General features: G+C 51.7%; 1 protein-coding gene across 2 annotated transcripts in view; it reads left to right on the top strand.

Moving 5' to 3' along the window:
- The window catches only part of Coro1c (coronin 1C), a 67,876-nt gene extending 43,091 nt beyond the window's left edge, over positions 1 to 24,785 (top strand). For both annotated transcript variants that reach the window (XM_028765425.1, XM_028765426.1), the window contains exons 3-11: positions 3,901 to 4,023; positions 15,647 to 15,776; positions 17,066 to 17,247; positions 17,446 to 17,565; positions 18,268 to 18,372; positions 19,525 to 19,670; positions 20,849 to 20,906; positions 21,663 to 21,908; positions 22,803 to 24,785. In XM_028765425.1, coding sequence (XP_028621258.1) covers positions 3,901 to 4,023; positions 15,647 to 15,776; positions 17,066 to 17,247; positions 17,446 to 17,565; positions 18,268 to 18,372; positions 19,525 to 19,670; positions 20,849 to 20,906; positions 21,663 to 21,908; positions 22,803 to 22,922 — 1,230 coding nt within the window. In that variant the 3' untranslated portion in view covers positions 22,923 to 24,785. The remainder of the gene's footprint in view (positions 1 to 3,900; positions 4,024 to 15,646; positions 15,777 to 17,065; positions 17,248 to 17,445; positions 17,566 to 18,267; positions 18,373 to 19,524; positions 19,671 to 20,848; positions 20,907 to 21,662; positions 21,909 to 22,802) is intronic.
- The last annotated feature ends 2,103 nt before the right edge of the window (positions 24,786 to 26,888 follow it).

The following is a 26,888-nucleotide window of genomic DNA, read 5'->3' as shown; positions in this document are numbered from 1 at the left end:
ATTTTCCTATTTTTTTTTTAATAGGAAGCATCAGATAAAGTGAGATACTCATGTTCTTACCCCCAAGGTTGGACAGACATTAGTATCTGCCGTACTGGTTTCATCCCCCTTGAAAGACGAGTACAGCAGCTGTGGCTGGCCTGCTGCCCCTCCTTCCTCACAGAGGCTTGTCTTCTCAGACCTGCTCCAGTGTTTCTGTTCTAGACGGTGGTCCTTTCAGTCCATGGCAACCCCAGCAGCGCCAGCAGCCCCGACACTGTCTGTGAACACGTGCCTCCATTTGTAGGCCTGTGGTATGGAGAGTGCATGTAAATGTTTGTTCCCATGCTGGAGGATAGCAGACTGGTCCTTCCTTCTGCCACTGCTTGCTGTGCTGCAGGGAGCCTTCCTCATATGGGAAGAGCAGGACCGTTCGATTCCCTTACCAAGGTCATTTAGGAGGTGCCACTGTACCTGTCCTGTAACTCACAGGAGGAACTGTGACCACGACAGCGGTCTGTGTATGCTGTTTGTAGTGGATGTCACCTGGTTCCTGTCACGTGCTTCCTCGTCCTCTTTAATTGATTTTGGGTGTGTTGGTGTGCACACGCAGGTGCCCATGGAGGCCAGAGAGTGTGGGCTTCCCGGAGCTGGAGTAACAGATGGTTGTGAGCTGCCCACCGTGGTGCTGGGACCTGAACACAAGCCTGTGGAGGAGCAGCAGGGCCTTAACCACTGCACAGCCCTGCCCTCTCAACTGCAGTTGTCTGGTTACCAGTGAGCCGGAATAGCTTCTCGCATCTGCTGGTTCCCAGGTTTCCCCGTGTGAGCCGCCTGTCATCTGCCGATGTTCTGGCTGGCTGTGCTGACTCGATGGCCCTGCTGCTATTGTCTTGTCTGCTTTCAGACTTGTCTCTTTCGTTGGCCTGTGTGAGTGTATTTGTTCTTTTGTTTTGAGACAGGGTCTCTTTGTAGCCCAGGCTGGTCTCAGCTCACAAGCCTCTCACTCATTTTCTTCAGTGCTGGGATCACAGGCACTGTATTTCACTGTATTTCAAAACAACTCAAGCTGGGCTGGCTGACTGGCTTCCTTCCTTCCAATGTTAATATGTTTATTTATTGTTATGAGCGTTTTGCCTGCTTATGTGCCTGCCTGGCATCCTCTGAGACCAGAAGAGAACACTAGAGCCCCTGGATCTGAAGTTGCAAATGGTTGTAAGATGGCACTTCAGTGTTGGGGAACACGCTTGGGTCCTCTGGAAAGTCAGCTAGTTCTGACTGTTGAGCCATCTCTCCAGCCCAGTGGTTAGTGACCTGCATGATGTGAGTGAATGCTTGCCTGCTCTCCCGCCTCAGGTCCCTCTGAGTTGATCTCAGTGCTGTTCCTGGCTCTGTTCTTTGGAAAGTTGGTTCAGGCCATCTTTTTTGCCAGGATGGCCTGGAACTCATTTTCCAGTGGTATTTCAAGGCTTTTTTGTTTTTTGTTTTCTTTAAATTAAGTTTCGACAGGCTACGTTTTTGTACCTAGGATTGTTCCATCTGGAGTTTTCAGATGGCTCTCTGATGTTGCTCCTGGACTCCAGCCTGTTCTTCCTTGTGTCTGTCTTTGTGTTCTTATGTGCATTTGTTCCTTCTTTGATCTCCTGACCTGTCTGATTTCACTCTCCTATTTCTGTTATTGCTGTATAATATTTCATTTCTGCCTTCCTTTGATCCGTACCCATTAGCCATCATTACTGCTGTCTTACACTGGTGATTCACATCATTTTGAGTATGGTGTTTTCTTTTTGTTATTTATTCTTTAAAACAAAGATACATTTGTAGTATTATTTTTATTGACAATGTCCTTTTTTGTTGTTTGCTTTTTTAAAAGGATCACTGTTGAATGATAATAGAATCCGTCTGAGTACCCTGTCCATAGGCATTCTCTGCCTTTTCATTGACTGCTTTTGAGGGGTGTGTGTGTGTGTGTGTGTGTGGTGTGTGTGTGTACACGTACACGTGCGATAGTATTGGGTTAATGCTATGTGAGATTTATGCCTGTTGAGTCTAAAGATTCTTAGGCCTCTGATGAAACCTGAAAAATTCTTGGCCACATTCTCCGTTGTCTGTTCTGGGATTGTCTATTGACATGGGAGCCAGATGGCACTCTGGTTTTCCTGTCTGAGGAGGTTTTAGGCTATGGAGTATCACACATTCAAAACGATGACTTTAAAACTATAGTGAGATGGGCGTTAGAGGTTTCTAGAGTGTCATACAGAACACCCATGCGCCCACCTGCAACAGCTTACACAGTGGAATATAACCAGGAGTAAAGTCAGATAACAGCTGCCTCCTGTGGCTGAGCCCAGCTGGGCGGAGTGTGTGCTAGATGCTCCTCCTTTAAGGAGAGATGACGGTGTGTGTGGAAGGGGGGGGGGTGTCTCTGACCCCCACAGCCGGTAGGGTATCGATCCAAGAGCAAGAGGCCACCGTCTGGTTCAGCTGTGACTGAGTAGCTGGTGGCGGCTCAGACTTCAGGAGTCTGACCCCCGAGGAGTTTATTATAGGCATATTCAAGCATAAGCTGGTGAGCTCTCTGGGGACAGTTAGCTCAATCCTGTGTACACAATAAAGATGAAGATGTGGCCATGTCGGGACTCTGTAAACTGTATGTGACATCTCCCATGACAGTGAGTTCTATAGGTTGGCCACATGTGACACGTTCCATATAGATAGATCCTATAGATCGACAAACTCATGATAGTGGTTGAGTGGAGGATGGGGCAAGGGCCAGCAGGTTAACCACGTCAGCTCCCAGCCGTGTGAGAAGGTCCTTTGAAGGAACAGGCTGGTGTGTCTAACATTCCCAGGCTCCTAGTGCTTATTCGCGTGCACAGGGACCTCTGCCCACATTGGGATAGCATGGGTCCCAGTGAAGATGCAGGAGGGGGAATCCCAGGGTTGGCTGACTTCTGAAGTGCTTCCTGTGCTGGGACACGGACACACACTGGCCCTTGGTTGTCACATCAGGTTCAACAGCTTGAGTAAGGTGGCTGAGAGCCCACAGGTGGGAAACGGCAGATACATCACTCTGGCCCGGACAGTCGTGGGTCTGAGAGCTGCACTTCACCAGAATCTTTCATGACGTGCTGTCAACCGGTGTGCCCTGTTTTTCTTTCTTCCCTTTTGTTGTTTGTTTGTTTGCAATAATGCATGCCCAAGGTCTTATGTGTGCTAGATGAGCAGTCTCCCACCGAGCCAGGTCCTCGGCCCTGTATTTAATGCCTTTTGCCTGGAGACGGTAGTCTCTGAAGATGCCTGGACCGTAGGCCCCTGGGTAGGGGACTCTAGGCCTCAGCATGACTCCGTCTTAGCAGAGACCCTTGCCTGCACTGGGACAGCACACACTGTCACTGGCCCCTCAGCTCCACTCCTTGGTCAGCATAGGTGCCGTCCTCCACAGCGAGGCTCGCACTCATGTCAGTAGACATTCACAGATGCGATGTGTCGGTGACTTAGTGCTGGGGAAATGTAGTCGCTGTGCTAGAAGAACTGAGAGGGATGGTTTTACTGAGTCCTCGTTCTGGCCGAGGTGCCGTGTGTCCTCTCTCTGTACTTACCCGGATCGCTGTAATAGGGCCTTTGGATTTCCCTACACATGTTCTCTTGTTGGATTCTCACCATAAAACCTGGGAGACGGGGATCGCTGCCACCTATCCTGCAGTTGGTGAGCTGTGCGAGCCATTGGCCTTCCTTGAGCTAACCTCTAAGCAGTGGGGCCTGGGTTCGATCCCATGTCTCAGATGAAGAGCATGTGGGCTTGTCAGGCTAACACAGCCCTCTCTCTGAGGATTCCCATGTTTGACTCAGATTTCAAACACAGTTTACTAATCACCTTGTGATCACCGTGTCACATGATCTGTTTGTCTCTTTTTTCAGACGGGGCGAATTGATAAATCCTACCCTACGGTGTGTGGCCACACAGGACCAGTGCTGGACATAGACTGGTGTCCACATAACGATCAGGTCATTGCCAGCGGATCAGAGGACTGCACTGTTATGGTAAGTCCCCAGGGTGTGGTGTGACACAAACCACTGGGACCCGCTTCCTGCTCTCAGTGCCGTGTGTACACACACACACACACACACACACACACGGCTAAGCAGTAGGAATCCCAGCAGTGTTGGCTTCATTGGATTATACCATGCAGCTTTGTGAGAGGTGAGCCATTTACAGGCCCTTGTATTAGCGAGTTGTACTATTTCTTGTTTTTCTTTTCTGAGAGGGGGCCTGCTCACCAACACTTGATACAGGGAAAATTTGGATGCAAGTAAGATGGTTTTCTAATAATTTTATGAATGACATTGACTGTGTACCTCCTACCAAAAAAGATGGAACGACTGTTGTCTTCCACTGTGCAGCAAGTGTTGTCACCCACTGTGGAGATGATTTGGGGTACGGTGGGGATGAGGATGGTGGGGGTGGAGCCGGGCGGGTCCCAAGCTTTTGCTGGAAGGTGTTTTCTTCTGCTCCTTTATAAATAAAGGAGGAGCCTTTATTTTCCATTTCGGGTGTTTTAGCCGTGTGCGTTCATGTGTGTCTGTGCCCGCTGTAAACACGGGACCTGCGCTGGCCAGAAGAGGACAGCGTGCATGGGGCTGGAGTTAAATGGTTGTGAGCCTCCGTGTGGGTGCTGGGAATTGAACCCAGGTTCTTCCTAAGAGTGGCCAATTTTCTTAACCACTGAGCCATCTCTGCAGCACCAGAAAATGTGTTTTGAGAAAGAGCTTTCTCGCTAGGTAGTCCATGCTGGTGCTCCTAGACTCTGCTGTTCCTCCTGCTTCAGCCTCCAGTTCTGTCTCAGGGCACCTTTCAGGATAGTGTTCCTGAGTGTGAACTTTCTAAGTAAGACTAGTGACCTGGATCAGTTCTCAGCATGTGCTGGCTAGCTGGATGTTGTCTCAGTTAGGGTTTTACTGCTGTGCGCAGACACCAAGACCAAGGCAACTCTTATAAGAACAGCATTTAATTGGGGCTGGCTTATAGGCTCAGAGGTTCAGTCCATTATCACCAAGGCAGGAGCATGGCAGGGTCCAGGCAGGCATGGTGCAGGAGGAGCTGAGGACTGGCTTCCAGGCAGCTAAGTCAAGGGTCTTAAAGCCCACACCCATAGTAACACGCCTACTCCAACAAGGCCACACCTTCAAATAGTGCCACTCCCTGAGCCAAGCATATTCAAACCATGACAGATGTCAGCTTGACCCAAGCTAGAGGCATTTAGGAAGAGGGAGCATCACCTGAGAAAGTGCTCCCACTAGATTGGGCTGTGGGCATTTTCTTAAATAATGATTGATGTGAGAGCCCAGCTCACTGTGGGCAGTGACACCCTGGGCTGGTGGTCCTGGGCTCCATAAGACACAGGCTGAGCAAGCCATGGGGAGGAAGTCGGTCAGCAGCACCCTCTGTGGCTCTGTGAGCTCCTGCCTTCCCTCAGTGATGAACTGTGCAGAGGAATTGTAAATCGGAAGTCCTTCCTTCCGCGGATTGCTTTTGGCTATGGTGTTTATCACAGTTGTAGAGACCCTAAGACAGCACTTTCCCAGATACATTAGCGAGGTTAGGCGGAAGCATGGTGGGGGCTCCTGTAGACCTGAGGTACCAAAGATTACCCCAAGAGTCACGGTCTCACCTCAGGCCCGGAGCACCACACTCCTCCCCTTGCTTTTCCTGGAGTCTTGTTTTGTTGTTTTGTTTGTTTGTTAGATTCTTTCTGTGTCTATGATCCAAAACGTTGTTGAGGATACTTCATTAGCCGAGTGGTTTACACAGACAAATGTGCTCCCGGACTGTATGAATTTAAACGTCTCCCACTTCCCTGTGGACTTTTGGCAGCTGAAAGCGTATTGAATGTGCTGCCAGTAAGGAGTCCTTCTGTGTGTGTGCTTGCTAGACTGATGACTAATGACCGGATACGCTCGCCACTGGGAAGGAGCACAGGTTAGACCTGCTGCCAGGGCCTGCAGCTGAGAGTCCCAGCTGCTGTGGAAAAGGCAAGTTTGATGTGTTCCCTTGTTGCCAGCCTTCCTGACCTTGTTACCCTTTAAAACAACAACAATTTTGAAACACCAGTGTTTGAGGAGTGTAGCAGTAGGTGGACGGAGTGGGCTGGGTGTCTTCCTCCTCTGCCTCCCACACGCCCTCCCTCACACCCTTCAGTCACCTGTCTCTTCTACAGGATGCTTGCTGCTCGCTCACACGGGCCTCTAAACACCAGTGGGCACTGCAGTTTAAAAACAGCACAGCAGCTCTCAAGTCTGTCTGTCTGTCTGTCTGTCTGTCTCTGTTCCTTCCCGGGCATCTGTTGGAGAGCGCTGGTTGTCTGACCCATGCTGTTCAGCAGTCTGGATTTGGCTGACTGTGTCCTTCTGGAGCAGGACAGGACTCTGGCCTGAATTTCCTGCACATGTGCAGATCCTGAAGATAATGTAGGTCCAGTCCCTGGAGCGAGGCTCATGCGGTTCCGTCCTGTAGGTGTGCACGGTTCTCGGAGCTTGGTCTCCACACCTGGTGACTCAGTAAAGGCGCCCAGAGCGGCTCTCAGAGGTCCTGCTTTTCTGTTTTCTAGATTGAGCCAGATTTTACAGGCACTGCTCCATCTGTTCAGCTGCTTGGTGTCCAGATCAAGTAGGAAGGGGCAGTCAGCACCAGAGTCTTCCATTTACCGTTTCCAAGGTAATGACTTAGTACCCCTTCATCCTCAGAAAGTGAGGCTTTCTCCCTTCACTGTATTTGAGCCAATCGACTTGAACACATCTGATTGGTTTAGAACATGTCCTGTCTCAAAGCTCAGCCTGTCTTGTCTTCTCCAGTGAGACCTGAGATGATCTTTGGTCACTTCCTTGCTGTGAGTCATTCGAGGGCCTTGGGCATCTCTGACAGTCTGTGGATCGGCTGTTTCTGTTACCCCCGGGTATCGTGGGGTGTTTACTGCAAGCTGCATCCCTGTTTTCAGAAATAATGTCTCTGAGCCTTTGTTATGTTTACAGACACCTTAGTTCTTCCACCTAGCTCATGACTTAACACTCTGTTTATTCTAATCTAAGCTCTACCACATGGCAGGCTACCTCTGCTCTCGTGAACTTTCCTCCTTCATGTCCAGGGATGAATCTTCAGTGCTTGGCTCTATCCCAGAATCCTTTCTGCTTAAGGGATTCCCCACCTTCTACTCTGAACTTTCCAGTTGGCCGTAGATTTTTTTTTTATTGACAGGTGTTGTATCCATACACTGCACAGGAGATTCTCTCGACATGTTTCTGGGTGACAGGGGTGATTGTGACCGCAGTGTTGCTGCCCGTCCTTAGTGATCTAGGAAGGACCTAGAGCCGTGACTCTCAATCTTCCTAATGCAACCCTTTAACATAGTTAAGGTTGTGCCCCTGTCTCCTGTTTTCCTCTGGGAGTGTCCTGCTTCCCAGGGGTGCAGAGGGTAGATGTGAACATGGCCCGGCAGTGCCGGTGACCTCGTCGGGGCCTGTGTGGAGGCAGCGGTGCTACAGTGTTCTGGTCTTCCCGGTGAGAGCGGGCTTAGAAAGCACCCATCTAATGGCAGGCAGCAGGAAGACAGCACATGTGTTGTTAGCCCAGCTGAGCCCTGTTCTCAGCCTGAGACGCTAAGGCCGACAGGTGGCTTCCATGTGTCTGTATGCTCACATGAGTTTTTGTGCACCATGTGCATGCAAGAGCCCCAGAGACAGAAGACAGCATTGGATCCTTTGGGACGGGAGTTAAAGGTTGTGAGCCAATGTGTGAGTGCTGGGAATTGAACTTGGGTCCTCTGGTAACAAGTGCTCTTAACTGCTGAGCCATCTCCAGTCCACCTCTCTGACTGTGGGAGTGGGAGTGTGTTTGTGCATGCCTGAGTGTGTGCATGCGAGCTCACACTTAATTCGTGTGTGTGTGTGTGTGTGTGTGTGTGTGTGTGTGTGTGTGTAGTTTCCAGAAGATGGCTTGGTTTGATTCACCACTCTCACAGAGTATGTTGATGTTCAGAAACACAGGGGCTTGCCTTGCTTTTGGGGCCTGGCTTTGTTTGGCCTTTCTCTTTCCTATGCTCTGCAGGAGGGAGGCCTTCAGGGGAGTGGGTCCTCCCCCATTTCCTACCTGCTCAAATGGGATCAGCCATCCACCCTGGTTTCTCTCCATTGGCCTGTCTTGGCTGTTGGGCAGGGGAGCCCTTGCTGGTGTTTTGAGAACGCTCCGAGGCCCAGCCTGTTCCTACCCCTTCCGTCCTTGGGATAGAGGTGAGGGTCTCTGGTGATCAGCAGCTGCTCAGAAAGGCAGCCGTCACTGTTGCCAGTGTGTCAGTGGCCTGCTCCGTTAGGTCAGAGAAGTAGGGTGCCTCTGTCTATAGGATTTGGGGGTGCTTTGGTCCGTTACCAGTTTTGTTTTTATTTGAGGTTTGGGGAAATTCCAACATCAGCTGTAATTCAGACCTCTGCCTTACAAAAATCTTCTGTTGCTGCTCCTGCATTGGCAGAGCAAACATTTTGTCAGTTGAAGAGTGCTCTGGGCCAAGTCTCCTAATTTCCTTCAATCTTAAGTGTTGGCCGCACCGAGGCTACTGTCCTCCACTTAGAGGTTCCACATGAGTGTGCTGACAGGCTGGAAGGTGTCAGAGCTTCTCAGGCTCAGCTTCCTGTCTGTGCTGGCTCCACCCTCCACCCCTGTATAAGGACAAGTCCAACTGGCAGGAGATTGTAGACTTTCAAGTCTCCCCACCCCACCCCCTTTTTTAAACAGAAGAGCTTTGGATAGTTGCTCAACCACGGGCTAGTGACAGTGGCAGTGTCACTGGAGCTGCAGGTGACAGGCAGAGTTCCAGGGTGGTGGCCCAACTGAGAAGTTCCCAGCCTGGCAGGGCTCTCTCAGCCAGCCTCACCCCACATAGACAGTAGGGCGCTGATGTAAGGCCTGTGAAGAGAATCACACAGAGCTGGACATCTGTAGGACTTCTGTGGTGAGTGCAGGGCCGCATCGTGGATACCTGGCAGCAGGGACACCTCAGGCAACAAACATTCTGTAGCCAGTACAGCAGAGCCAGCTCCTCACAGAGCTGAGAGGATAAGCTTTTACAGTAAGAACTGCTTTTGAATTACTGAGGCCCGTTGAGTTGTAAACATGGATCTTCTGTTCATCTTATGAGCTGACTTGGTTGAAGTGATGTCTCTCAGCATCTGGAGGGTGGAGTCTACAATCTATATTATTTACCTATAGCTTTGAACCCAGATTCTCCTGCTTCCATCTCCCAGATGCTAGATTACAGGAGTGGGCCATCGTGTCTAGCCTCTCTCTCTTTTTGTTTGTTTGCTTTGATTTTTGTTCTTGTTTTTCGGTTTTTCATGGTTTTTTTTTTTGGTTTTTGGTTTTTGGTTTTTCGAGACAGGGTTTCTCTGTGTAGCCCTGGCTGTCCTGGAACTCACTCTGTAGACCAGGCTGGCCTCGAACTTGGAAATCCGCCTGCCTCTGCCTCCCAAGTGCTGGGATTAAAGGCATGCGCCACCACTGCCTGGCTAAATAAATCTTTTAATAAATAAAATAAAGTAAAATATGGAGGAGCAGCCAGGCAGTGGCGCACGCCTTTAATCCCAGCATTCCTGAGGCACAGGCAAACAGATCTCGGAGTTCAAGGCCAGCCTGGTCTACAGAGTTCCAGGACAGCCAGGGCTACACAGAGAAACCCTGTCTCGAAAAACCAAAAAATAAAAAATAAAAAAAATTAAAAGATTTATTTATTTACTGTGTATGAGCACACTGTCACTATCTTCAGACACATCAGAAGAGGGCATCAGATCCCATCACAGATGGTTATGAGCCAGCATGTGATTGCTGGGAATTGAACTCAGGACCTCTGGAAGAGCAGTTAGTGCTCTTAACCACTGAGCCGTCTCTCCAGCCCTATTTTTTTACTTATTATTGTAGGGGTCACCTGTGGAGATCACAGGACACCTTTTTGGGAATTGGCTCTCTCTTTCCACTTTGCCGAGATGGGGCCTCTTGTCGCTGCTTCACCGTGTATTCCAGGATTAGCTGGCTGGTGCTCTCCCTTTAAAGGCATACTCTTTAAGCAGCCTGTAGCGGAGTGTGACGGGCACTTTCCATGCTAAGACAGTGTCGGCGCTAACAGGCAGCAGGTAAACTTTCATCCTAGGAGCTCCCCCTTGCTTCCAGCCCAGGATTTGGTATTGTGCACTCTGCTCTTTGACGATAACTTCCTATGGAGTTTTTCAGATTGTGGTTTCTCAATATTTTACTTGAGGAATCTTAGTCCCAGTAAATGGCAGTGATTGAAATAATTCCAAGAGCGGTCAGGTCAGGTCACGACTGCCGTTGGCTACCCTTGTCTGGAGAGCAGCAATCAGACACAGATGCAGAAGCTGTGGTTCAGACTGAGAGGTAAAAAGATCCTTAGCTGTCCCCTTGGTGGTCCCCTTAGCTGTCCCCAGCTCTCACATCCTAACAGTCGCAGATGGTTTATTCGTGGTTTATTTGTGGTTTATTCGTGGTTTATTCGTGGTGAATGCTTTCATCTCTTTTCTCCGTCCTCGTCCTGTAGAAGTGAACAAAAGTTGGTGCTGTTCCAGGTTTATCTGGAGTTTTTCAGCAGACTTTATTCATTGCAATAGAAGTAGAAGCCCTGACGTGGTGTGTCCTGTGGTGTGTCTGATGGACAGCTCTCCTCTGGGCTGCTGACCTTTGGCAGATCCAGCCTTAGTCCCAGGCCCAGCTTGCCCTCTAGAAAACACAGCTGTGCCATGCTCTGCCTCATGGGCCTCCAGACTGCTCTGCAGCAAATCCCTCACCTAGCGTCTTGAGGGACCGACTCTCCTTCATGCTCCCTTTGAAGTCAGTGCCCTGGGCTCTTTAAAAACATGCCCTTTTGCAGGAAAGCACCTCATGGCTGTAACTCCAGTGTCTCACTTCAGTAGTCAGTTCCCGGCCGGCGGCTGATCAAGATAGGAGACAGGGCTCTGGAAACACTTTGTGTACTTTAAATTTGTGCCATGTTTGAAAAATAAAACCGTTAAGCCAATTGCACTGACTACTTACTTATGGGGAGCAGGTTCCCCCTGGCCTGCCTCCTGTTGGCCTGGCTCCCGCAGCCATGCTCTCCCGTGTGCAGGCATCACGAGTGGAGGGGACACAGCCTGCAGGCTTTGCACACGTGCTTGAGCATTTTTTCAGAACCTCAGTGGGCTTTCAGTGGTTGAGTCTGGAGTCCGTTTTCATCTGGAAGCCCTTTGGGACTGATTATCTTGTTTTCCTTTCTTTCTTTTAAAACAAAACATTACTATGGTAATATGTCGTCCAATAGAATTTTTATGGCGACTCAAGGGCTTTTTTTTTTTTTTTTAAATAGGCGGGGTAGTGATTTGTCCCTCCCCTGCTGAGGTGCTGCTCTGCACCGTCTGTGGAGGGCATGTCTGCCGTTTGGCTCCCTGCTCAGTGAATGTTTCTAAGAAAGCAGATTGATGTTGGGGTACCAGTCTGTAGCCACAGGAACAGAGACCAACTCACCCGCCTGCACGGACAGCGTCAGCACCGATTGTCCCAGGCATAAACCAGGGCTTCCACACACAGGACACGTGGGATGTAAGTGGATACTAGTGAGTTCACTACCAGAGTCCTCTCAGGAATTCTGGGGCTCAAACCTAAAAGTGTGCATGATCACAGGAGAGCAGAGGTGTGCTCAGGAACATAGCAGGCCCGTGTGCCCAGCCGTGACCAAGCCTTGATCTGCATGTTTGTATCGGATCACTGCAGTGACACGGGGAGACAGGAGCAGAGCACATCTCATAGCTTGGAAACCCAGGCTCACCTGAGGACGCTTTTGTCAGAAGGTTCATACAACCGAGAAGGACAGTGTCCAGAACCCAGGCCTTCCAGCTCAGAGCTGCGTCCCTCCCCGTGAGCAGTTTCCTGTTAGGGTAGTGCTGTGCAGAACATTAGCTCAGTTGACCTTTCTAGAACCCTCTGTAAGCCAGGCCATGCTCCCTTAGTATAAACAAGGACTTTGGCTCCCAGTACCTAAGGGTTCAGTGTTAATGTGGCTAATTAGCATCCCAGCCCCAGAGGCCCAGGCCAGAGTGCCAGCTTGTGCAGAAGAATGGGAATAGAGTGGCACTCTGCTCTGTGTCCCCAAGCAAGACCTTCAGTGACATTGACAGGCCATTACCAGAAGTAACAGACCCCCTCCAGGCAGAGAGCCAGATAGTGACAGCCATGAGCCGGGCGAGCAGGGCCCGCAGCACCAGCGGAGGGCGTGCTGCCTTTGGGACAGCCCTTTCTTTCCCACAGCTCACAGCCAGCTCTGTTTGTTCTCATCAGCTCCCACTTCTGGGGTCTTACATTTTGTTCCTCAGACTTTCCCAGACACTTCTTCAGCCGTCAGCGCCTCTGGCACTATCATCCTGACTGGTTCCTTTCTGTGCTGGCCCCTCAGCCGGCCTCTCCCAGGCATTGTTTACACGCTTTTTAGAAAATGCTCTGTGCATTTGCCGGGTTTCTTTTGAAACTGGCTCCTTGGTCTCTTTTTCCTTCCCTTTCCCCTGCTCCTTTTCCTTCTTAGAGATCACTTCCGCAGAGACTCCTGATGGAGCCGCTCCTGTGGTGCGGTCCTAACTGGGCTTGCAGTTTCAGTCAGCACCTGCTTCCGGCAGCACAGCGTTGGTCGCGCTGGGCACCGTCCTAAGTGTTCACGTTAGCATGCCCACCATCCATCACCCCAGGCTCAGTGCACACCCCGAGATCACACGCGGCACGTCCTCGGCGCAGTGGAGCACACTGCTGTGTGCTGTCCACACTCAGGGTGCCGTCCACACCCGGGGTGTGTTTGTGTGACCGGGGCTCCTGCAGCTCCAGCACCTGTATCTGGTTGTCAGTCTGAGAGCTCAGTTCCCGTCAGCCCCTGGTCATTCCTTCTGCTCTGTGGTGGCTCCTCGGCTCCTCGGTAGAGTGTGATGGGGCCCGGGGTGAAAGGAGCGGGGTCTCCGTGTCTAGTGCATTAGCATTTAGTTGCCGGCTCCCCGGAGCCATCAAGTCTGCCCATCGAACAGGGCAGACACCAGCTGGCCTGGTTGAAGATTCTGTCTTATGGAGCTGGAGAGATGGCCCAGCAGTTACACTGGCTGCTCTTCCAGAGGACCTGAGTTCAATTCCCAGCGTCCACATGACAGCTCACAACCATCTGGAATGGGCTCCCATGGCCTCTCCTGTGTGCATGAGAAAGCAAAGTGCTCATATGTAAAATACGCAAATAATTAAGAAAAAAAATTAAAATTCTGTCTTATAACCAATGTTCTGCTTTCATCGTTGACATTTCTGCTCTACTCAAGAAGTGGGTGAAGGAGCCAGTGGAAGCGAGTGCCGAGACCTCTGCTGCACTGTGTTCCAGAGACTCTCCGCTGAGGCAAGGGCGACACCTGGGGGCAGCTCGTGGGGTTACAACACTTGCAGTGAGAAGCAAAAAAAAAAAACCAACCCCAACCCTCCCTAGTGCCCCTTGAGTCTGTCGCCCACTCATGACCGCACCTGCCAGTGTCGTGCTTCCGTCAGAGTGACCCATACGATTCCGTGTGCTCTGTTCGGCTTCAGCTGGGATTATACTCAGCCAGGTTCAGCCCGAGCTGGTTAGCTAATCAGAAACCGTGATTCAGATTTTTAAAAAATGTGTCAGGATGAAGCCTATTGCCCTGCAGGGAGGCTGAGGCAAGGCGTGCTGTCAGCTTGCCTTCCTCTGGCCTCAGCTGCCTGGGGACACTCCACTGATGGCAGGAGCCAGGGCAGGACATTAGGTGGCCTCCAAGATTGGGCCTCAAGTGTTTAGTTGTTTAGTTTATTTTGCTGTGATTTGCAAGAGATGTTTTATTTACCTCAAGTGCAGTCCAACTATGATGCTGAGCAGATCACCCAGGAGGCTGAGGCAGGAGGATCTCTGAAGTTTGAGAACAGCCAAGGCTACGCAGAGGAACTTCTGTCTTGAAAAGACAAAAAAGAAAAAAAGAATGACGGTTAGGCCGGACAGATGACTGGGCCAGGAAGGGCACTTGCTGTCTTGGAGAGGGTCCAGGTTTTAGAGGGTAATTGGTTTAACCGTCAAGTGGACGCCGTGCAGTGAGGGCATGCTAGGGTGGGCGCCATTCTGCTTTCCTGTGACAGTTCTTAGGGAGTGAGTACCTTTGTGTCTAAAATCCTCCATCTTTGCCTGGCACGGTGTGTGGCTGAGATGCAGGGTCTTGCTTCTGAGTCTGACGTAGGAGGGTTGTTTGGAAGTTGATCCCACAGGCTGCATAGCAAGACCCTAAAACAAGACACAAGACAGAGCGCCCTCAGCTCCCAGTGTTGAGCAGTGAGTTGGCTTCCCTTCCCTTCCCTGTGACAGTGTCCAGTGCTGACCCTTCTGCCCGTCACCGTCGGTCAGCTGGTGTGTCTGTGTGTGTGTGTCTGTGTGTGTCTGTGTGCAGTAAATACACTAACAGTGTCGGCCAGGCATCGTCCTCTTGCTCTCTGCCTCACTACCATCTGATTCACATCCTCGCTGAACCAGGCGCCCATGGCTGTGCAGGACCAACTGGCTGGCCCTCCTGTGTCTACACCCCGCCTCAGCACGTCCTGGAATCAGAGACGTGCACGGCCGTGGCGGCTCCTTATTTGGTGCTAGCAGTCCAAACTCAAGATTTTCCTGTAGAGCTAGCACTCTCACTCAGCCCTCTCTAGCCCACCAAATGGAGTTTTTTAGTATACACCTCGTTAAGCTATAATTCTCAGGGCCAACAAGATGGCTCTGCAGGTAAAGACACTTGCTATGTAAGCCTTATGATGTGAGTTCCGTCCCTAGAAGCCATGCAGAGGTGGAAGAGAAGAAACAAGTGTAGAAAGTTGTCCTCTGGCATCCACATGCATGCTCCACACACACAGGCACACACACACACACGGACACATACACAGAGGCACACACAGAGGCACACTCAGAGGCATACACACACAACACAAACAGGCATACACATAGGCACTACACACACAAACGCACAGAAGCATACAGCAGCAAATAAGGTTTTTTTTTTAAAAAAAGATACAATTTATACAGTGTTCATTTAGACTGCACAGTTCAGTGGTTTCTAATGTGTTCGTGAATATGTATTCCCACCAGCACAGATTTCTGAATATTTTCACCGTCTCATAAAGGGATGTGGGAGGCGGTGACTCACGCGATGTTTAATAAATGACAGTTCAGAGCTGTCTAGTACCCACCAGACTGTGTGGGGGAGGAGCACCAGATGACTGAGGCGAGCCCGCTGCTGGCGCATGCATGTGGACACGGGCTCCGTGGTTTTACGTGTGTGATGTGGGAATATTTCTACCACACTGTAGAAGGGAAATGTTACTAAAGAGAAAGGAGCACACTGCTCAGTCAGCATGAACAACCTGTGGTTCTCAGGACGCCATTGGCCTGGCAGGTCACCGATGAGGAGCCGCAAAGTTAGCAAGTACTTAGTGTATTTACATTTTTAAAACAACCACACAGTAGTTGCTTGCACCTTTCACCCAGGTGCCACTGGGTGGCCATAGTGATCTGGGAGTCAGGTGACAGTGACTTTCAGACCAGTAATCTCCTTCCTGTTCCAACAGGTTTGGCAGATCCCAGAAAATGGACTGACCCTTTCCCTGACTGAACCTGTGGTGATTTTAGAAGGCCACTCAAAAAGAGTTGGCATCGTGGCATGGCACCCGACGGCCCGCAATGTGCTTCTCAGTGCAGGTAGGAGCCCAGAGATGCCTTGCCCTCACCCTGTGATGGGTAACGACGGGTAGGACTCTGTCAAAGCACCAGCACCAAGGAGCTGTGACCGACTGTAAATGTCTAAATGTCCTTGGTGTGTGTACTCCGTGGCCTTTCCACGTGCCATGGTGTCCTCTCTCTCCCACAGTGTGGAGCCCACACTGACCTCTGCTGACAGAGCCTAGCTTGTCTGCTCAGCTCCCAGCTCTGAGGACCTGCTGCTGATCAGGACTAGCATCAGGACCTGCTGCTGCTTTTGACTTTTCTGTTAAACTGTTCCACAGTGAACCCTGGCGCCTCCTGTCTCTGCACCCACTTCCTGTGGCTTGATTTCCACGTTCATCTTACAGAGAGTTTTGCCTTTGCTCAAATTTTAAATTCATTCATTCATTCCTTTCCCTCCCTCCCTTTTTCCTAGTGGGGACATGACTCATTCAGTAACCTAGATACATTTAACCTAGATATATTTGTTGGATGTTGTGAATTACACCTTAATAATACTGGTTTATTTTGTTTTAATGTTTTTTTTGCAAGTTGGCCAGATCAGGTGTTTTTGTTTGTTTTTTGTTTTTTATTTATTTATTTATTTGGTTTTTCAAGACAGGGTTTCTCTTGTGTGTAGTCCCGGCTGTCCTGGAACTCACTCTGTAGACCAGGCTGGCCTCGAACTCAGAAATCCGCCTGCCTCTGCCTCCCAAGTGCTGGGATTAAAGGCGTGCGCCACCACCACCCGGCTGAGCCAGATCAGTTTTTAACAAAGGCTAGGAGCTGTCTGTGGTATGTCAGGTTAAGAGTGTAATGCCGGGCAGCTACTGATAGGAAACGCCTGTTGGCAGAAGACATCGTAAAGTGCCAGCTTACCCACTGTTGACAGTCCCTGAGCCCTCTGAGGATCTGAAGAATGAGGTCAGGTGGGCAGCCAGCTGAGGGACAGCATGGCGGATAGGGCCCGTGGGCACCATGCTGCTTACCCTTTTCCTGTTGGCATTGTGCAAGCAAAGGAGATGGACCACCTGGTTCCGTTAGTCCAGCTGATCCCCAGAACGAGACTTCTGCCGTGCTGAGCTTCTTGTTGGGTTACAGAGGGACTCAAGGGGCCATGCAGGAGTGTTCACTTACAGGGATCTTGTCACTGCAGCCTAGTAGGCAGGGCCTCTTGTCTCCAGCACCTTCCTTCCCGTGCCACTGTGTCTCTGTGGGGCTTGTGGCTTTCTCTGGTTTGCTGTGTGGGGTTCTCCCCTGGTGACCGATGTGCTTGGTGCATGCAGGCTGTGACAATGCCATTATCATCTGGAACGTGGGAACAGGTGAAGCCCTCATCAACCTGGATGATATGCATTCAGACATGATTTACAATGTCAGCTGGAGCCGCAATGGCAGTCTCATCTGCACAGCTTCCAAAGACAAGAAAGTGAGGGTCATCGATCCCAGGAAGCAGGAGATCGTGGCGGTGAGTGTCCTAGCGCACAGCCATGGTGGCCAACCGGGAACCTTTCCTGGGCTCTAAAGGCTGCCACACTAGCCACGCTGTCCTCATGGAGTGTGGGCCTCAGCCGGGCGGGGATGCTGGAGGGGGTCTCAGTGTGGGCTTCCCGCCACCTTTCCAGTTTGAATATGTGAGATCTGTATCCACTCCCATCCTCCCCAGGAGAAGGAGAAAGCACACGAAGGAGCCCGGCCTATGCGCGCCATCTTCCTGGCTGACGGCAATGTCTTCACTACTGGCTTTAGCCGCATGAGCGAGCGGCAGTTGGCACTCTGGAACCCAGTAAGCCTGTTTTCCTCCCTTTCCAAATTTCTTTCAGTTTGAGTGGGGCTTTGGGCTGGCAAGGGGTCCCAGGCTTCTCAGTGTGGTTCTCTAAGCTCTTGCTGTTTTAAGTTAGCGGAGGGTCTTCTCCTCAGTGGGGCACAGGCAAGCGCACCTTAGAAATGCACTCTGCAGCTCCAGGTTTCTGATGCTTAGACCTGGGACCTCCCGAGGACGGAGCCCACAGTCCTGCCGGTGTTCCCTGCTGCCTGCTGGGTGTAGGATGGGCCAGTTCTCAGTTCTGTAACTTTGTCTACATATGTCATTCTTTAGAAGAAGAAAGAGGTGGCTGGAAAGATGCTGTTTGTAGCAGCTGTCACCTGTGGTCACAGCTGCAGCTCCAGAGGATCTGACGCCCTCTTCTGTCCCCAGCAGGCAACTGCACTCATGCGTATGCATGGTTGGCCTGGAGCTCCCAGGTCGTCCTTTAAAAATAAAAATCTTTTTCAAAAAGAAAACAGCTCAAAGGAGAAAGGTTTTTGTTGTGAGCCTCTACTGATGTCTGCGTTGATTGTCTGGGAGTTTGATTTGCAGTGTTTGCAGGCATGAGGTCACGCGTGTTCAGACTTGAGGTTCTGCTGGGAAAATGAGGTGGTTATAAGAATTAGTCTTTTAAAAATGTACGGCATGTGTGCTTATATGTATCTTTTTACTTATTTTCAGAAAAATATGCAGGAGCCAATCGCTCTCCATGAAATGGACACTAGCAATGGGGTGCTGCTCCCCTTCTATGACCCGGACACCAGCATCATCTACCTGTGTGGGAAGGTGAGCCACGGGAGGGCGGGGCTCATCCCTCAGAACCCGAGAAGCTCTGCGGCGACAGAACTGACACATTTAATAATGTTTCTTAAAGTGTGTGTGTGTGCCGGGCGGTGGTGGCACACGCCTTAAATCCCAGCACTTGGGAGGCAGAGGCAGGCGGATTTCTGAGTTCGAGGCCAGCCTGGTCTACAGAGTGAGTTCCAGGACAGCCAGGGATATACAGAGAAACCCTGTCTCGAAAAATCAAACAAATAAAAAACAAAAAAAATAAAAACTGTGTGTGTGTGTGTGTGTGTGTGTGTGTGTGTGTGTGTGTGAGAGAGAGAGAGAGAGAGAGAGAGAGAGAGAGAGAGAGAACGCGTGCGCGCGCGAGTGAGCTGGAGCACATTCATGCTGAAAGCTCGTTCTCTTTCAGACCAGGTTGCTGGCGTTGAATAGCTTGCCAAAAAATAGCTGACCACTTTAAACATGATGACCATGATTTTTTTTTCTGTCTGTCTGTCTGTCTATCTGTAAATCTGTAGGTGTTCTGCTGCATATATATCCTCATATCAGAAGAGGGCATCAGATCCCATTACAGATGGTTCTGAGCCACCATGTAGGTGCTGGGAATTGAACTCAGGACCTCTGGAAGAGCAGCCAGTGTTCCTAACCACTGAGCCATCTCACCAGCCCTGACCACAGGGTGTTATACACTGCACTGAGAGCCTTGGGTGCTGTGCAGAGTTACAGGAAACCATTGGAACGCTGATGTCTCTTCTAGAGAGAACCTGTTTTCATCTTCCCTGGTTGTCTGTTGCTGCTGTGGCCAGGGAGCGAGGCCTCAGATGGAGCTGTGCTCTCCTTTGCTCGCTTGACTTTAAGCTGGTGCTCAGGGCAGTTGTGGGCCCCTCACATTCTTGCCCTGACCCTGACCTGGTTTCTAGGCCCGGGAGAGTAGAGGCCCAGGAGACTCCTGCAGGAGGTGCTGGGGAGTTCTCGGGAAGAAGGACTGATCTTGCCGGGGAAACAACAGCTCATCATTCAGGCAGATGCGTTTGCAGAGAGCAGTGGGCAGCTACTGAACTTAGATTTCTACGAACTCTGGGTGCTGCGGGTGCCACTCACTTAAAATGCCTCCATTAACGTGGGCACTGCCTTGCCTCTGGTCCCCAGGGTGACAGCAGTATCCGCTACTTTGAAATCACGGACGAATCCCCGTATGTGCACTACCTCAACACATTCAGCAGCAAGGAGCCTCAGCGAGGGATGGGCTACATGCCCAAGCGGGGACTCGACGTCAACAAGTGTGAGATTGCCAGGTAAGAACTGGACCCAGCGTCCCCAGCTGTTCATGGCACAGCAAGCCAGCTGCAGGGCTACCTCGGCGTGTTTGCAGTTGACTGTGGCTTGGGACCTGTCCTTGCAGTGGCACATAGCAGTGACACAGCAGGGCTCAGGGTCTCTCGTGCTCACCTCCTTCAGGCTAAGGCGGATGGGCAGTGTTCCCTGGAAGGCGGATGGGCAAGAGCCTTGGTATAAAATCTAATGCGGGCTGGGGGCTGCCTGACCAGCCCATGCCAGCGTGTACTGAGAGATCACGCCATGCCATAGACCTGGTATAAGGGAGGGTTATTTGTGGGAAGGGGAAGGAGAGAAGGGGGAGAGGCAGGCGGACAGGAACAGCCCTGTGAGGGCAGAGGACAGAGGTGGGGAGAGAAGGAGAGTTCTGCGTAGATGGCTGCGTAGATGGCTTTGTGGGGAAAGCCCAGTCTTACAAGCAGAGGTTAGGCTTTAGGTCTCCAGGACCCATGCTTGTGCTCTGCGGTGCACACAGTCATCCCAGCAGTAATGAGACGGGAGGTGGAGGGCGGAGACAGCTGCCTGCAAGCTCCGGTCAGCCGACCCGGCCAGTGTGGGACCCTGTCAGAAGGCAGGGCCAGCAGGATGGCTCAGTGGGTAGACATTTGCCACACAGATCTGACGGCCAGAGTTGGAACCTAGGAACTCTGTAAAGTGGAAGAGGGGGCTGACGCCATCGCTGTCCCTGACCTGCACACGTGTGCTGTGGCACGCACACATGCTAACACATGCAGAAGTAGCAGTAAGCTGTAAAAACAAGAAGGTGGAAGGGGCCTGCAGACCTGCCCGGCAGTTGTCTGAGGTCACATGGGTGCCATGTTCAGTGCCTGTGCTGGCAGAGACTCATGCCCAGGATACAGGTGCTGCCTCCTGGGAGGTTGTGCCCTCCCGTGTGGGGACACGGCGGCAGGTCACTGCGGCATGGCTGCAGCCATCTTTCACAGGCCTCGAGTCCTTGCTGTCTCCAGCTGTGTGGACAATGTCTTCCCCTCTACAGTGGAAGCACGAGCTGCTCTTGGGCTGGAGCAGCAGCTGAGGTGCTCAGTGGACATGCTTCAGGCCCCACGGGCACTGGAGAAGCAGTCCGGGGTCACTCACATGTTTCTCTCTGCAACTTTTCTCTTATTTCTCTTTGAAGGTTCTTCAAGCTTCATGAGAGAAAGTGTGAACCTATTATCATGACCGTCCCCAGGAAGGTGAGTGCCCAGGTTTTTGGGTTTCGGTTTTAGCATGTGTGGGTATTTTGCCTGCATGCGTTGCTGTGAACTGTCCCCGTGTCCACCTGGTGCTTCAGAAGGTCAGAAGTGTCAGGGCCCCTGGAACCAGCAGCGCCACAAGGGTGCTGGGAGTCAGACCAGGTCTAACCACTGAGCCACCTGTCTTAGTGAGGGCTTCTGTTGCTGTGATGAGACTTCCTGACATTTACAGCTGTCAGGTCACACACACTGCATTGCTGAGGCACTGTCAGGGCAGGAGCCTGGGGGCATGAGCTGATGCAGTGGCCAAGCAGGAACATAGCAGGCTCTACTTCCTTACAGTGCCCAGGACCACCTGCCCAGGGCTGGCCGCACCCACAGTGAGTCGTGCTGTTTCATATTAATCACCAATCAAGAAAATGCAGCACAGGCTTGCCCACGGGCCGGTCTGTCGCCCATGGGCCAGCCTGTTGGAGCATTTTCTCACTGAGGTTCCCTATTCCAAATGCCGCTAGCTTGTGTCGAGTAAACTAGCCAGCAGCGGTCTCTGCAGCTCACGTCCGCAGTCTGAAGTAACTCCCGTCTCAGAACTCAGATCACTGACGTGCGTGCCTCGCCCCCGCTGCTCCAGACAGTGGGAGACAGTAAAGGCTGGGCCGCCTCCCGTGGGGATCGCTTGCCGCGCATGCATACAGCACTCCACTCGGGCCAGCCTTTCTTCTCACTGACCCAGCCTTCTCCAAACACCTCTTACAGTCTGACCTCTTCCAAGACGACCTGTACCCCGACACGGCGGGGCCGGATGCTGCACTTGAGGCCGAGGAGTGGTTTGAGGGGAAGGACGCAGACCCCGTCCTCATCTCCCTCAAGCACGGCTACATTCCAGGCAAGAACAGGGACCTCAAGGTGGTCAGGAAGAACATTCTGGACAGCAAGCCGGCTGCAAACAAGAAGACGGATCTCATCTGTGCCCCGAAGAAGACCACAGACACTGCCAGTGGGGTAAGGACTGGGATCCGCTGGAGAGACCCCTGTGGCCCAGGGCGGTGCCCAGCGCTGGCTTTTGTAATGACTACTGTGCTGTCTGAGAGTGGACAGAACCCCTGCTGGGCTACAGGAGCCAGGGAGTGCGTGCTCCTGGAGAAGGAGGTGGGCTGAGAGGTGCTTGTTACCTAGTGTTACATAGTGTAGTGTTACCTAGTGTTACCTAGTGTTATGTACTGTAGTGTTACCTAGTGTTACATAGTGTAGTGTTACCTAGTGTTACCTAGTGTTATGTACTGTAGTGTTACATAGTATTAAGTAGTGTTACCTAGTGTTACATAGTGCTATATAGTGCTGTGTTGACAATGTGGGCTAGCAATACAGCTACCTTGGCTGGAGCTTGGGGTCTGGAGCCTGCCAGCAGAGGGCACTGCTGACTCAGGAGAGAATGGCTGGGGGGTGTGGAGCTGCACACGGAGCACACAGAGCAGCAGCTGAAGCACCTTAGGCCATGACGAGGAGCCAGCATCTGTACTGGCACCATAAGGTCTCCAGTTAACAAGCTCTTGGGAGACACTGGGTCTTCATCAGAACCCTACAGTGCAGAGCTGCCCCTGACAGGAAGCAGAGTGAGTGGCTGTAGGTCCTGCTGTGGCCAGGCTTGCCCTGTGAGGGCTCTGGAGGAGAGGCTCTGCCCAGCAGGTACAGACGGAGGACCAGGAGCCACACTGAGACACTGCATTCTCTTTGTGGACTCTCGTCTGTCTCAGCCTCCGTGGTGTCCTGGTGGCTGCAGCTCGCAGTCCTGAGCGTGCGAGAGGCACGCTGAGACTCCTCTGCTGTCAGAGTTGACAGCACAGGACTGTGCTACGTCAGTGCTCTCTGCTCACCTTCTTCTGCTTGTTTTTTTAGCAAAACGAAGCCAAGTTGGATGAGATCCTGAAAGAGATCAAATCCATAAAGGACACGATGTGCAGTCAAGAGGAACGCATTTCAAAGTTGGAGCAGCAGCTGGCGAAGATGGCTGCCTGAGGCCCGCCCCCTCCACAGACGGCGCTGCTCCAGCGCGCTCCACAGGGCAGAGAGGGAGACACTGCCGTTTGGAGACATTCCATTCAGATCTGTCAGCCAGCGATAGGCCACATTCCAGTAAGAACTCAGTTCCTCTCCCAAATTCACGAAAACGTGAGAGCTGAGCTTTTTATGGGGAGCTTCCGTGTTCGACAGGTCTGGCGACCTGTTGAGCTGTACTACATTTGAGATGCCAGATACTCTGAATTTTAGCAAACAAGCCCCCCCGACCCAGTGTCCTCCACACACACCTTCTGACGGCCGGCCGATGCCACCTCTGCTCTGTCTCTTCCTTTTTAACGTTGCCAAAAGCGAAAGTAGCTTTTTTTTTTCTTTGTATTTTGCTACTTTGCAGTATTCGTGTGGTTTTTTTTTCCTCAATTTGAAAGGGACAGCACTGTGTATGTTTATAAACTAAATGAAGATGAGATGATTATTTTATATAAACACTCACGAGAACAATCAGCACAGCCGCGCAGGGCTGGCTGGCTCACAGCACAAACCTGGGCGTCTAACGACGGTCCAGCAGGAAGACTTGAGAAATCATGTGGACCCACACACTGCCCCCGTCCCCTTGAGTCTTGGATCAAAAGCTCTTGTCCCGTCTCTCCTTGCTCTCTCCTTCCTAGAAGTCAGGTGGTCGCACAGATGGAAGTCAGCTCCTTGGTCCTGTCTTCAGTGATTATAATCTAACCCAAACTAGCTCCTGTTTCTGGAGTTTTGTTCTCACAGATGGTCGCGCCCTGCCCTTCCAGCAGTGTGCTTCACTCCCAGGCTGTTTTGGACAAGGGCAGCCAAGGCGAGCGGATGCCTGTGTGTCGAGAGTCCTTGTCCACTGAGGCGGCTCCAGTAGCTAGCCCTTGAGTGTAGTGTGGGGCTTGAACCCAGGCGCTGTGCGCACAGCCTCTGCCCCAGGCCCTCTGTTTCCCTCCCTCCTGTCTTCCCTCCTTACTTTGCTGCCTCCTGTCTCAGGCGCCCAGCCAGTCCCTGAGGGCTCTTGAATGTCGTGGCTGAGGGAAAGGTCCAGAACAAAGTAGAGAGGGAAGTTCAGAGACAGACCCTCTGTGCCACCACCCAGATCAGGCTGCTGCTCGCCAGCTCTGACCGAGGCTGTGGAGCACGGCAACTCCCGGTTCCCAGGGCAGCAGCTGGAGCCTAGCCCTGCCCTACCCTCACGGCCTCCGGGTACACGTCTGGAAAGCGGCCGACCGGGACAGCGTCAGAGGGATCATGGACGGCAAGCCAAGGCATGTGTCCGCACGGGTGCAGGCACAGTGCTGGCTGCCAGCAGATGTACAGGTTATCAGGACAGGAGCATAGTGTGGCAGCAGCTGCTGAGAGTGTGTGGGCTGACTGGGTACTGTTGTAAGAGAAGGTTCTCTCAGCCACCTAGACGGGGGGTTGCTGGCACCGCAGCAGCCTCGGGGCACCTGAGCCCCGTGTCTGTCTGGTGTTTTAATGTTGACTAATGACTAATGGAGAGGAACCGGCTGGAGTGACACACTGGCGTTGTCTGTACATGTGATGTGCTGAGGACCTGTTTCAAGATTCACAGATGTTCTGGGGTCAGTTGAATTCATTAAGTAAACAGTTGTGGAGGCCGGCGATGAAGCTGGGGGATGGGGTTCAGAGAGGAAGGAGTGGTTGGAGTGTGTGCCAGGCTGAGTAGGCACCGACACGCTGTGGTGGGCTGTTTCCCTGTTTTGTCTTAAAGCTGTGGCACCGGAGGACAGCGAACTGCTCCTACACCCACTCTTATAGAGTGGCCATAGTGTTCTGTCAAAACACTCGCTTCCGTTTTCAGAGATAAAGACATTGATTACAGTCCTGTGCTGTGTGTCTTTCATGCCTCACTCGCCTGTCTCTGAGTCTCTGAGGCAGCTACACCCCCGCCGGGCACAGGCGCCCTGCAGCTGCCGGGCGGGCGGGCGAGCAAGCAAGAAACGCTAGTGCCCACAGACCTGCTGGGCAGTCCCTGCCTCCAGCCTGTGGGCTGTGTGACCCGAAGCCAAGAACCTTCCAGTCTCTTCCCTACTGTCGGGGAAAGAACCCACGGGGAGCAGGGCACACAAGCACACCACTTGGCCTCTTGCAGGGACACCGTGGCCAGTGTGGGAGAGCTCCTCCCTGAATTTTGTTTGTTCTTCTTTTGAGACAGGGTATCATGTAGGCCAGGTTGGCCCCAAATTTGTTGTGATCTTCCAGCCTGACTCCCGAGTACCTGGGATCACAAGCGTGTCCCACCGTGCCTGGTTTACATGGTGCAGGGACCCAGGGCTCTGTGCATGTTCAACCAACACTTTACCAACCAAGCCACAGCCTCAGGCCTAGTTTTTGTTTTGTTTATTATTGTGTAAGACAAGGTCTCAGAGCCCAGCACTCAGAGGCAGAGGCAGGGCCAGCCTGGTCTACATAGTGAGTTCCAAGATAGCCGGAGCTATTTAGAGAGACCCTGTCTCAAAAAGATAAAAAAAAAAAAAAAAAAAAAGACCAGATACAGGTACCCCAGACCGTCTTTGAACTTGCTCTGTGGCTGCTGATAGCCTCCTGCCTCTATCCTGAGCGAAGAGCTCACACGCCCCACCAGGCGGTGCTTTCAAAGCAGCGTTTTCCGTGGAGGGGAAACCTTGGCCCAGCTTCTGCTCAGCAGGTCCTCGGCGTCTCGATTGTACCTTTCGACTTCCCGTTTTCTGTTACCCCATCACCTGATGACATTTCAGTTTCTTATGCAGAAGAAACCTTGTTTACCTTCCTTGGTACCTAAGCTGTGATGAGTACCGGAAGACCCTCCCCAGGTTCCTTCCTCCCGAGCCAGGGGGACAGCCGCCGGTTCACACGCCAGGCGGGGAGGGGAAATTGGCAGCCCTCTCTCTGAGGACCTAGAGGCCTGGTGGTCTGTTTACGACTGGCTCCGTTGTCTGGTTTTGACCACCTTGACTCTTTGCCAGAAGACCTAACGGCTTCTTGTGTTGTCCCCAGACAGCGACCCAGACGCTGTCTGAAGAGAACTTACTTTTTAAGGTTACTTCCTTCCTTGTACTTAGTGCTCCGTGTCCTGTCCAGAAACGCTTTTTGTTGGGTCTTAAAGAATCTGTTAACTCTTAAGTGGCCCTTTCTCCTTTCAGAGCAGTAAACAATCCTGACATTGTCACTGGGTCATTGACACAAATCATGGTCAAGGGCACACTTTTCATTGGGGTGGGGGGAGGGTGTCTGTTGCCCCTATAGGCTACTGCTTGCTAGCAGTCACGTGTGCAGCATGACAACACCTTTCTGGAAGGCAGGCTCACAGCTGGGACCAGACTTAACTGTTTGTAGCTTTTTGTCACCTGAAAGCTTTCACCTGAAACACCAGTGGGACATAAAGAGGCTTTGCGGCCTGATGAGTGGTCTCCCCAGTTACTGATCCCACTGCCCTTACACCGTATGGCTATTTAGTCATGTAAGAAAGACGTGAAGTTAGAAACATTAAAAAAATAATAAATTCTAGCTGGGGCTGGAGGGGGCACACAGCAGTCAGGAGTATGTATTTGCTGGCACCTACATGGGTGGCCCCGTGCCGGGCAGTCTGGCCTTCAAAGGCACCTGCACATGTACAGATACTGATGTTCGGACACAAATACACATACATCTTTTTAAAAGAGAGTAAGGAACAGTTGATATTGTATGTGTGTATAACTGGCTGTGTACGGCAGCATATACATGAATCCCAACACTGGAAGAATGACAGTTCAAGGACGGCCAGGGCTACACAGAGAAACCTTGTCTTGGAAATCCAAAAAAGCTAAGAATAACAACAGGGTGGTGGGTTTTTTTTGTTTGTCTGTTTGTTCGTTTGTTTTTTGTGTTTTGAGAAAAGGTCTCCCTCTGTGGCTTTGCCTGGTATAGAACTTGTGGACCAGGCTGGCCTTGAACCCTCGGAGATCC

Source organism: Grammomys surdaster, unplaced genomic scaffold, assembly GCF_004785775.1.
Source record: "Grammomys surdaster isolate TR1022 unplaced genomic scaffold, NIH_TR_1.0 164, whole genome shotgun sequence".
Classification (NCBI taxonomy): Eukaryota; Metazoa; Chordata; class Mammalia; order Rodentia; family Muridae; genus Grammomys; species Grammomys surdaster.
This window is presented reverse-complemented; position numbering and strand designations above follow the sequence as displayed.